Raw genomic sequence first — 12,798 nt, 5'->3', positions numbered from 1 at the left:
TCTCTCTCCTTGTTGGGTTAAGAAAGCTTTGAAACAAATCTACGAAGTCACATAACATATTTTAAATGCAGGAAGAGGCACAAAGGACCCTGACAAATGTTCCTATATAATAAAAGGCTAATATGCAAATTGTCCCCTTGGGAGTTCGACCACTCGCTATGATGCACACTGACCACAAGGGGGCAGTGTGGAACGAAGGAAGACCCTGGCCAGCAGCCAGCAGCTGGGGAAAGAAGGCCCTGGCTGGCAGCCAGAAGGCCCCCATTGGCCCTGATCACCAGCCAGGCCTAGGAACCTTATCCGTACAAGAATTTTGTGCACAAGGCTTCTAGTTTCTTATAAATCCTACATAGTAACAGCTAGTCAAAGGCTCTTCTGCTGAGAGTAAATGTTCTTTGGGACAATTTTGTGCGTGAATATAAAAGAATAAGATCTAGCTGTTAGCATGACTAGGCTGATTCCAACTGATCAGAAGAGAGGCACTTTAAAGTCTATAATTCACACATCTCAAGAAGTGTGCTGCCCTAACCAGTTTGGCTCAGTGGCTAGAGCATTGGCCTGCGGACTCAAGGGTCCCAGGTTTGATTCCTGTCAAAGGCATATGCCTTGGTTGCAGGCACATACCCAGTAGGGGATGTGCAGGAAGCAGCCGATTGATGTTTCTCTCTCATCTATGTTTCTAACTCTCTATCCCTCTCCCGTCCTCTCTGTAAAAAAATCAATAAAATATTAAAAAAAAAAGAAGTGTGCCTAAAGCATTAGAAGAACTACAATATTCTCTTTTTATCTTCATGAACATAAGACAAACACAGAAATCTTTCTCCCCTGCCCTCCCCCTGGGAGAAGCAAGCCTCTGTGTGAAAATGTGAATTGACCTTTCATGGTACTAAGGACCTCAGGGCTGTGAACCATGCTCAGGACTTGGTTCTCCCTCCCTTTGCTGGCTGTTTATGGAAATGTTGGGGGGCAGGGAGGGGACACAAAAACTCACACTCAGCCACCAATTCTCCTCCCCTCCCCTCCTCTCCTCAAAAAGACTCTCCTAGAGTACATGCCCTTGACCAGAATCGAACCTGGGACCCTTCAGTCCACAGGCCGGCGCTCTCTCCACTGAGCCAAACCGGTCAGGGCTGTTTAAAAGGAAGATAAAACAACCTCAAAAAGAATTGTTTTCAATTTTCAATTGAGGGTTATTTTAAAGCAAATAGATGAACCTGGTGAAAGGGAGAAAGAGAGTGAGGAGGGAGTGTGGGAAGGAGAGGCTTTGTAATGACTTCCATGTGAGGATAGCTGGGACCCCTTTCTCCAACCTCATCTCCTTCCATCCTTTCTTTCACTTTATGGTTGGAACACATCATAATTCCCCAACTTGTACACTATTTCAAGCCTCTGGGGTCTTACTTGGACTGCTCTGTGTCCAAGTAGAGTTCTTTTTTCCTCCTTTTGGTATGAATTCAAAACCCTCTGCCTTTCTCCTTTCCTTCTTGCAGTGGTTCTCAACCTGTGGTTTGCGACCCTTTCACAGGGGTCACCTAAGACCATCGGAAAACACATATATAATTACATATTGTTTTTGTGATTAATCACTATGCTTTAATTATGTTCAATTTGTAACAATAAAATTGGGGGTCACCACAACATGAGGAACTGTATTAAAGGGTTGCGGCATTAGGAAGGTTGAGAACCACTAGGGAAAAAGAAGTGAGAAGAGCCCTGACTGGTTTGGCTCAGTGGACTGAAGGGTCCCAGGTTCGATTCTGGTCAAGGGCATGTACTCTAGGAGAGTCTTTCTAATTACCTTTTCCTGTCTGTGTGAGGTACCCTCCCCTGGGGCCCAGTGCTATCCTGTGCTTATCTCTATCATGGTTCTAGTCATATTGGATGGAAATAATCACTCTGATCCTCTTTTCTAATTAGATTGTGGACTCCTCAAGGACAGGAAGGTCTCTTACTCATTTTTTTAAAATACACTTTTTATTGATTTCAGAGAGGAAGGGAGAGGGAGAGAGAGATAGAAACATCAGTGATGAGAATCATTGATTGGCCGCCTCCTGCACACCCTCTACTGGGGATGGAGCCTGCAACCCAGGCATGCGGGTTTCACTCCCCTATCTACACAGGAGGTATTGCTGAGGCAGGACGGCACCCCTGAAAGATTCAGGGTGGGAGCTTCTTTGTTACATTTTTTCTGAAGTTGTGCCATGCAGGCTCTGCCATTGAGGGCCTTGATTTAATATCCAGCACTGTATATTCCAGATGAGCCCAACCCCCTGTAAAGCCTGTAGGTGGGTTTCCCCACTTTAGCTATTTTTCCTTTGGAACAGTCTTCCTCTTTCTCCTCCTCCTTCCTTCTTCTTCCTCTTCCTACTCCTTTCTGGCCTTTGGCAAAATTAGACTTTCCAATAGACCAAACCAGAATAATACTTCTTCAAACTCTTGAACATAAATCAATAAGATCCCTTGATGTGTTACAATTAAATTTCTTTTTGTCAGCTTCTTTCCCAAATTTATCTTCTATGGTTAACATGCATTTGTGTTTTATTTCTCCTCTAGTGTTTTCTTCTTTCCTGTATTAACGTTAGTATATGCTTTTAAAAATAATTTTATTGATATCAGAGAGGAAGGGAGAGGGAGAGTGAGATAGAAACATCAATGATGAGAGAGAATCATTGATTGGCTGCCTCCTGCATACCCTACACTGGAGATCGAGCCTGCAACCTGACCAGTAATCGAATCTTGACCTCCTGGTTCCTAGGTTGATGCTCAACCACTGAGCCACTCTGGCCGGGCGAGTATACATTATTGAGGAGAAAATGGACGTAATGTGTTCAGAGAGAGGAGAATCCTTGAGCCCAGGAAGGGTAGCTCTCATGTAATTGGTTTAAGCCAGTTATCATAATCTCAATTTCCTCCACTCTCTTTCCCTTACATATCAGCAGCTATAACTTTTCTTTACAACCCCTTCCAACATCCTTTTATAAAGCAAATTCCTATATTTTCTGAAGTACTTAATGATATTAATAATAATTTGATGCCTTTTACATTTTTATTAGAAATGTTATTGTTTTTATTAGTTTTTAAGTGGTTTGCCCAAACCTTTCTTTAATTACTTCACATGATTTTGCAGAAAGCAAGGTTGTTCAGTAACAGATATGTTATAGTAGAAAACACCTGAGCCCCTAAAATAATAACTGTGTTATTGAAACTTGAGCAGGCATTTAAGTTTGCTATGATGATTTGCTCTTCTGAAAAAATGGGGATAATAAAATGGGGTTCTTATCTGATAGAATTAAATTATTGTGAGGAGTAAATGGGAAAGTGAGTATAAAAGTCTTAGCACAGTATCAGCATATAAAAAGTGCTCAACAAATTTATCAAATATTATTATTATTCTCCATTGACCATCTCTCACGTGGCTTGTCTGTGATTCTTTCACACTCTGTTGGCTCTCCTCCGACACCCTAGTATTTGTCATCATTCCTCTGAAGGTATGGGGCCCATGTCACCAGGCCTGTGCATAGAAGAGTAGGGGCCTCAACATCCTAGTTCTGTACTCAGTGATTTTATTATTATAACCCTGCAGTAATTTATTTTCTTCCCAATGCTCCCCTATCACCTATTCACTGGTAAGTTTCCCTATCTCATACTTACATAATTTAAAAAGTTGATGTAAAGCTGAATGCTTAACTCGCCAAATTTCATCTTGCCAGTCAGCCATCAATCTCGTCAAGCCCAGATGAGACCTGACTCTTTCTTGCATATTATATTGCACCTTGCCCACCGCCAGGCCATCTGCATACTTGGCCAGTCTGCTTTCTCTACACTTACCCAAACCACAGATAACATTATTGGGAAGGATGACAGCAGAGTCATTTTATATGAATTTTAGGATGTTCTCCGCGTTAACATGTTGGGGTACAGTTGTTCACCCAGGAGTCAATTCTAATGTAATTTTCTCCACCTTTCTCCACCGTAGCAACAAGCACAGCCACCCTTAACTGCCTCTCCTCCCCACCAAATAGGACTGGAAGCCCCCTTGACATATCACACCATGTTGGTGCCGCCGGTTTCCTTTCTGTGCTTCTCCCCCGCCTGGAGGGTAAGCCTGAGTGCTGCTCACTGTCGTATCCCCAGTGCCTCTCGCACACACTTCATTAGATATTTATTGGATGTTGAATGAGTGAATTAACAATTTTGTTAAGTATGTAGCTGAAGTGAAGGTACACATTTCCGTGGAGAGTGCCCTAATCTGCCAGTCAGGCAGCTGAACAGGACACGAAGTCCACCCACAGGGCCAGTTCTTTGTGGGTGCATGCAGGCTCCCCGACTGTCTTCTGATGTTCGTAGAGGCCAGCGGTCAGGTTTGTAGCAATCCTTTCTAGAATTCTGCATCTGCGACAGTTATAGAACACCCACGTGGGTGTTGCCATTCTGTGACACAACGTGCTTGAACTCTATTTACTCAAGTGAAATAAAGGTTAATGTTCATTTTATCTTTTGATTATTGGGCACATGAATTTCAAGTGATTCATTTCACCTTAAAGTCCAGAGACAGTCTTTTAATTTAGTCGCTGTTTCCAACAATGAATCATGTTAACTCTGCTGGAAAGAACTGGTTAGGTTCTTCCTGGGTCAATGTAGGACAGCCTGACGTGTGCAAGGAGGACGGGGAGCCTCCGGGATTCCAGGTCATCAGGTGGAGTTCCTTGAGGGCAGTGCCCTGCTGCTCCCTCTGTCTTCAAGAGCACAGGAGCAAGATCGACATGACATGAGCCTGAGCAAGTGAACCCCTCCAGCTCCTTCCCAGGCTCCTCACCCACGCCGCTCATATTTCCTATCTCAAGGCACCAGCAGGACCAGCCACCACAACAGGGATGAGGAATAGCTTAGATGTCTTCTCATCCATCACGAAGTCCAGTGGGGCTCTCCTCTCAAATACTACTCGCCCCCAGTCATGTGCTGGTAAATGTTTAACAACCAGCTCTTAGAGGGAAAAATCCCCCAACTTGAAGTGTTTGCCAGCTTCCATGCTGTAAACGCTCCTAGTGTGGCTAGTGTCAAACTGCGAACAAGAAGACACTAACCGCGGAGTTGGGAAGAGACGTGCGCAAGCTGGCACACGCCACTGCACATCCTTCCACGCGCCTGACCCCACCTCCACTGCACCAGATCAGGTTCTTGGCTTTCCAGGCCTCAGGATCTGCTCCTGCTAATGGCCTCCAGTGGTCGGCAAACTCATTAGTCAGCAGAGCCAAATATCAACAGTACAACGACTGAAATTTCTTTTGAGAGCCAAATTTTTAAAACTTAAACTATATAGGTAGGTACATTGTTATTAACTTAATTAGGGTACTCCTAAGGCTTAGGAAGAGCCACACTCAAGGGGCCAAAGAGCCGCATGTGGCTTGCGAGCCGCAGTTTGCTGACCACTGGTAGCCTCGTAGACCCTTATTCCTAGAATCTTTTCCCGGGACCCTTTTGCTCCTGCTGAGTCATTTAGATGTCCCATAATGTCCTGTGTTCAACTCTGTTCTCACATAGAATTGCCATGATATGTTTTTATATCAGTTTTCTCACTGAGATCTGAATTTCTTGAGCACAGCAACTGATGGTAATGACAAAATGTAGTATTTGTTGAGCTGGGAAGTATGCACCTTATAGCACCTTATAGGCATCCTCTCATTTAATCCTTCCACGCTGTGAGGTAGATGCTCTTATTCTCGCCATTTTATAGATGAGGAAACGGAGACACAGAGAAGCTAGGTAATTTACCCCAGGGTGCAGCCAGTTTTGACCCCAGAGCTGATTGCAGAACCAGGACCTTACCTACTAAGGCTCGTTTGTCTTTGTATCTCTAGCACTGTGCGTGGTCCATAGCAGGTGCCCTTTGATTGTGTGTTGGGTGATTTAATGAGGGAAGGCTAATGTTGGCAGTGTTCTTGACTAGTCTCTTTGCTCTAGTCTTGCCCAGTTTCACTCCTAACAGCAGCAGAAAGACCTTTCAAAAATATAAACCTGGCCTGGCCAGACCACTCGATGGGTTAGTTAGTGTCTTCCTATATGCCAGTGATGGCGAACCTTTTGAGCTCGGCATGTCAGCATTTTGAAAAACCCTAACTTAACTCTGGTGCCGTGTCACATTAGAAATTTTTTGGTATTTGCAACCATAGTAAAACAAAGATTTACATTTTTGATATTTATTTTATATATTTAAATGCCATTTAACAAAGAAAAATCAACCAAAAAAATGACTTTGAGTGTCACCTCTGACACACGTGTCATAGGTTCGCCATCACTGCTATACGCCAAGGTTGTGGATTTGATCCTGGTCAGGGCACATACAAGAATCAACCAATAAGTGCATAAATAAGTACAACAATAAATCTCTCTCTCTCCCTCCAAATAAATCAATAAAATATATGATAGTGTCACTTCTTTGATGAAAAATTTCCAATATCTTAGTAAATTTTAAGATAAATTCCTTACCTTGATACCTATGAATCTTCATGATCTGTTATCTACCAGTTTCTCTAGCTCAGGGGTGGGCAAACTTTTTGACTCGAGGGCCACAATGGGTTCTTAAACTGGACCGGAGGGCCGGAACAAAAGCATGGATGGACTAATATAAATTCAAAGTAAACATCATTACATAAAAGGGTATGGTCTTTTTTTTCAATAGTTTTATTCATTTCAAATGGGCCGATCCAGCCCACGGGCCGTAGTTTGCCCACGGCTGCTCTAGCTACATGTCCCACCATTCACATTTATTCATTTAGATATTATTACTCACCCAACAAATTCAATATTTTTTGAATAATCACCATGTTATAAGCCTTTTTCTAGGTGTTTAGGGTCTGTACAAAATGAGGCAATTTCTACCCTAAAAGAGGCTTAGAGTTCAGTAGAGAGACTGACACACATCCCGTAACTGCTGCGGCGGTTGAACTAAAAGTACATGCAGTGGGCAGGGGGTCCATGCAGGGGCTGCCCTCAGCCTGCCGTGCTCTTCACCTGCCCTCCAGCTCTGGCCCCACCACGGGCACATTTCCACAGGAACCCTGCTGCTGACAGTTAAATTCATTTAAACAATTTCCTTTCTGTTCCTAGAATGCCCCCCCACCCCCACTAATCCTTAAAAATTCCTCTCAAATGTCACCTGCAAGAACTCCTTGACTCGCCCCAGCCATCCTAATTGGTACCCATGTCTACATCCACCCTAACACTGAACACCCTGAGATGTGAGCTGATTTTCTCGTCCCTCTCTCTGGGCTGTGAGCTCATCCCTGATTTTATTTCTGGACACACAGTGGATGCTAAATAAATGTTGAATAAATGAGTAAAACAATTAATTAATGATTAGAAATGTCTCTGGGGAAATGTCATCTTTGGTGTCATCTAACTCTGAACTGGCTATGGCTCTAAACACCAACCTTAGCTTTTCTCTCCCCCATCGTCTCTTTCCCCACCCATCCTCCTCCTTTGGAGTACCCAGTAACACTTCTGCTCCCATTTCTCATGAACACTGGCATAGCAGAGGGAAACTATCTTTATGTTTAAATCCAAAGGGCAACCATTACGGTGATCCTCGTGGTTGCCTAATTTTGTCAACGTGTCTGTTGTCTGAGTGCTCTGGGCAGCATTGTTGTGGGACAAAGGGTGTAAGAGGAGATATAGAAGGAACAGGAGCATTTGGGTTGGGGACAGTGATGTGGGCAGGGACCCCACCAGATGAAAACAAGCAGAGTCTTCACATAGGACCGGGTGTGTGGATGGGCAGGCGGGTGTGGGGGAGGCAGGGAGTACGGAAAGGCTGTGCAGTTTCCCCAAAGGCATAGGTAGGTCTGTGAGTCGGTCCTCTGAATGCAGCGTGGATTTGTCTGTGGCACTCACTCCCTGGTGGACTGACTCTCATAACCATGTGCTTTTTTCTTGTCTGTCCAAGGCCAAGGGCAGCAGGGCGGGTCACCCTCCTGCTGCTGTCACTGTGTCTGGAAGAGGAGCAGAGAGCTGGGGTGCAGAAGGGCTTTGCTTTCCGAGAGCAATAAAGAGTCCGTTCTCCGGTCCTCCCAGGAGGCCTGGGCAGCCTCTCCTTTTGTGAGCAGGACTGTGACAGGCCCCCCCCCCCCCCAAGGTACAAACATAATGTAGAAAAGGGAACAATCTAGGTTTGAAACAGAGCCTCCCGACGGGGTGGGATGCCCAATGACCCCCTCTTTGCAGGTTTGGGTGTCATAAGCCAGTGTTTAAGACATTTAGAGCAAAGTGATTATTTTTAAAAGCATGGGATTTATTTTAAGAGCCATTAGAGAGTGGCCCGGTGTGTGTAGAAGCCTCCTGGAAACAATTCCATCTGACACTATGGATTTATCTTGTTGAGTAATTTCCTTTGGGTCTGGAAAGCACAGATGTGCTGTTGGAGTCCTAGTAAACGCTGGCTACTGCAGGGATCATCTTTCCTCCTTCATTAAGGGGTTTGGACAAGCCACACAGGGCAGGTCCTGGGAGCTGTGGACCATCTCCTATTTCTACCCCGGGGAAGGTGGTGATATAAAGCAAGTAGCACATCACTCATCTATGGGCCACCTCCTATTTGTTCCTGGGAAATTGTGTGTGTGCATGTGTGTGTGTGTGTGTGTGTTGGGGAAGGGCGCTGCATAAAGCAGATGGGACACCAGCAGGGATTTCAGTGGGAAACTAAACTGATCCTTCCCTCCATCTGCTTCTCTTAGCAATCGGCTTGACCAAAGCCCAGTGAAGTGCTAGAAGCAGTTGCTTCTCTGCCTGGTTGGCACTGTTGGGGGAGGGGTGGTGGTGATGGAGGCTGTGGTAAGGGTGGGCTCAGGAATGAAGGCCGGCCTGGTTGGCTGCCCTGGGTGTCATTTACTAGCTGTGCGACCCTGGAAGTTACCTTCTCTGTAAACTGGGAATACTTCTGATGCCCACCTCCTAGGGCCGCTGTGAGGATTAACAAGGACATACAGGTGAAGTGCTTATCCGTTTGCTTGGCTCAGGGTAAGAACTCATTACTGAATGTCCCTGGAAACAGCGATTGTGTCCGATTTCATCACCCTTCTTCTGTTCTTGTCCCCTTAGAGTCCTTCCCACAAAGCCCCCAGGGTAGCATTTTAACAATGTAAAGCACATCGTGTCACTTTCCACAGGCTTTCTGTTGCTCTGAGCCTCTCCTCCCCACCTCCCTACGCTCATGTGCTCTGGCCAAGCTGGAATGATTTGCTTCTCAAACATGCTGAGCGCGGTCCAGCCCCAGGCTCTTGCCCTTGCCATTCCTCCGTAGTTACATGGCTCACTGCTCTCTGAGCAAGGCCTCCACCAAAAAGAGCTCTGCCCCCACGCTCTCATACACTCCATTTTATTTTCATCCATCTCCAATAAATCCTGTTTATTTATTGTTTTTTTTATAGCCATGAATATCCTCCCCAGACCCCACTGTTGCCATCTTTTCCTCCCTTAGAATTCAAGCCCCCTAAGGGAACTTGCCTCTCTCTCACCCCCCACCCCCCACCCCACTGCTGTGTCCTCAGAATCTTGTCCAGTGCTTGGCACATGGTAGATGCCGAATACAAGTTGGTTGAAGCAATGAAAGAATGACTGAGTCTTGTCCTGCCCATCTCCATCCTATCCTTTCTTCAAAGTCTAGCCTAAGACTAAACTCCACTATGAGGTCATTTTTGACCATCCCAACTTTTAGGAATATCTTCTATTTCCCTCTTAGTTCATGCCACTGAATGGAGTTGATGATCTCTCTTCCTTTTCCTTCCCTCCTCTTTTTCCTTCCTTCCTTCCTTCCTTCCTTCCTTCCTTCCTTCCTTCCTTCCTTCCTTTCTCCCTTCCTTCCTTCCTTCCTTCCTTCCTTCCTTCCTTCCTTCCTTCCTTCCTTCCATTTGTCTCTGGTACCCATAAAAATTTCCCATTTGGGAGGTGTTCAGGATTTTAAACATTTTATTTTAATAACTGTGGATGAGATAGCAAGCCAAAAGCTAAACATAAAAGAGCCTTCCTGTAACTAGTGCAGTGATCTGAATGCCCTGGGAACACAAGGCACTGGATTATGGGAGGGATTTTGGTGTGGGAGATAGAGCATTGAAGTATTACATATTTAAACTGCACCTGGAAGTCCCCCCATAATGTTAATAACTGGTGAATTTGAGTGAAGGGCATAAGTCCTCTTGTGACTTCTCTCTAAGTTAAAAATTATTTTAAAATAAAATGTTAAAAATCCTTTCCCCCCTTAAAAATTGTATGAGGTGAAATGTATCAATCTCTTTCTTTATAGTTGTGGTTTTCATGCCATGCTTGGAAAAGCCTTCTTTATCTCAAGGTCATAAGAATATTCACTCATGTTTTCTTTCTCTGGTTTCCTTTATTCGTGTTGAAGCATTTGATCTACTTGGAATTTTGGTGTTGAAGCAGGAAAATGTTTCAGTTTTTTTTTTCTTTCTTTTCTCTCCCAAATGTCTAACCAATTTTTTGCACAACTTTTATTGAATAATCAGTCTTTTCTCACTGGTATGAAAGAATATGTTTATCATGTGTAAAAAGTCCTTATATATTTCATTTATGTGTAATGTTTCTTGAAATGCCCTGGACTTGTTTGTGTTCCTGTGATGTGTCCATTTGTGTGTTTCTCGGTACTCGCTTATCCCCACCCCCTTCCACAATTTTTCTGGCGAATTTTGGGTATTTATTTTTTCAGAAGAATTTCAGAACACTTTCACTTGGGCATTATTTGATTTCAGGTAACATAATAACCAATTCAAAAGAGTACGTTGGGTATATAAAGAGTTTGTCATGTAATTAAAGCAAAAGTGGAACAACCAGGCTCAGTAAGGGTTAAAAATCAAGAAGGACCTAGGTACACATGGCAGAAATATTTAGACTACCCTCTAGTGCTCTGCCTTAGCTATGACTTAATTCCAACCATTAGCTTTAAAGTCTATCTGTTTGAATTCTTGGGAGAAATCATTGAATTGGCCACTGGCCATCCAACGGATTGGTTCTCCCTGATTCAGGCGCCTGTAGAAGTTACATGATACAAATATAAGGGGAAAGTTCTCAGAAAATGAACATACAGGTTTGGTAGTTGTCTTAAATAATATACAGTAGAAGTTTTGCAATATTGAGTCTTTTAGTCAAAGAACAAGATATGTCTTTCCACTTGTTCAAATCTCTTATGACCCTTCATAGAGTTTCTTTATACCTTTAAAAAAAGTCCCCAAATATACGTTTAGATAATTTATGCTTTTTATTATTTTGAATGTAATTTTCTTTTTTTCATGGTATTTATTGAAGTGGTTGACTGGGATTTTTTATGTATAACTAAGTACTTAGTTTTTATATTTAATTTCAACCAACGACTCTTAAATTTCCTGATTATTTCTAATTGTCAGTTGTTTCTCTTGAGTTTGCTTGGTATGGAGTCATGTTATATGCAAATTAAGATAGTTTTGTCTTCTCTATAATATATTCCTATACTTTATATTGTTTTACAATTTTAACATTTTTATTATAAACAGAGTAAACTGATGAGCTTATTTTCATTTATTTAAATCGAGAAAAAGGACAGAAATAATGTGTTACATTTTGGGAAGTCTAACAAAGTGTGAAGCAAGATATGGAACTTCTTGTTTGTCTCAACTGGAAAAATTTGTCCAACCATATATATATATAGTAATATGCAAATGAGGTCAGGACTCCATAATGGTCATGACCAGCTCAGGAGGAGGGGCCAGGTGTGGCCCTGAGCCTGAAAGAACAACACACAGGTGCAGCCTGGAGCCTGAGAGATCAATATAGAGGGGCGCCTGCTCCAGCCTCTGCAGCACAGCTAGGGGAAGGCCCCAGCGGACACACACACACACACACACACACACACACACACACACGCGGGCGCCTGCTCTGAGCCTCCACAGCAGTCTGTAGGACATCCCCTGAGGGCTCCTGGACTGTGAGAGGGGGCAGGCTGGGCTGAGGGACCCCCACCCCGCAGTGCACGAATTTCATGCACCAGGCCTCTAGTCTATCCAATAAAAAAGTTTACACTATAGAATCTTGCGGCTACAGTAAGAAAGACACAGTCCCTAACCTTAAAAACTTTAGATAAATAAACAAACACAAAAGCAAATGATTATAATAGTGTATGAGGCAAAGCACATGGTGTTAAAGGAAACACATAAATAAGGGCACCGAACCAGCCTTGGGCAGTCAGGGAAGGCTGCTGGAAAAAGGTGACATCTGAAGAGATTTCTGAAGAAAATATTTGAATGGAAAATAAATGCATTATGCCATTTAGTTGCTTTGAAATTCTTGGGTGCAAGCATATCAATGTTTTTAACTGTTAGCCATTATGAAATCTTCATGAATCTCAACATTTTTAATTTGTCTTTGCAGCTCAGGGGGCCAATGACACCCTGGGAAACCTGGCCCTGGATACAAGTCTGCTGGAGGAGTTCTTGGGCAATGATTTCGATTTGGGGGCCTTGTAAGTAAAGAGCGCCCTGCCCTCCATCTGGTGTTTTAAAATTTATGAAGTAGCTAAATGGTCTGGGAAGTGTTCCCTCCACTTTATTTTCTAGAAGAGCTTGGGTAGAGTTGGTATTATTTCTTCTATAAATCTTTGGCAGATTTCACTACTGAAGCCAGGTAGGCCTGGAGTTTTCTTTAGAGGAAAACTTCCAATTTAATTTCTTTAGTTGATTTGGGGCTTTTCAGGTTATCTACCGTAGTCATCAGCTGAGGCAGCTTATGTCTTCCAATGAATTTGTCCATTTTATCTAAGTT

The 12,798-nt window shown here is 43.5% G+C and overlaps 1 protein-coding gene across 1 annotated transcript in view; it reads left to right on the top strand.

The window, feature by feature from the left end:
- The window catches only part of MYRFL (myelin regulatory factor like), a gene marked incomplete at its 5' end in the record, with an annotated part of 112,291 nt that overhangs the window by 14,477 nt on the left and 85,016 nt on the right, over positions 1–12,798 (top strand). Inside the window, one exon of the mRNA XM_081082398.1 lies at positions 12,409–12,499. Within this exon, the coding sequence (XP_080938524.1) occupies positions 12,409–12,499 (91 nt within the window). The remainder of the gene's footprint in view (positions 1–12,408; positions 12,500–12,798) is intronic.

The sequence above is a fragment of the Myotis nattereri genome (assembly GCF_964212035.1).
Source record: "Myotis nattereri genome assembly, chromosome: 2".
NCBI lineage: Eukaryota > Metazoa > Chordata > Mammalia > Chiroptera > Vespertilionidae > Myotis > Myotis nattereri.
Note: the sequence above shows the minus strand (reverse complement) of the source record. Positions and strands in the feature narration are given on the sequence as shown.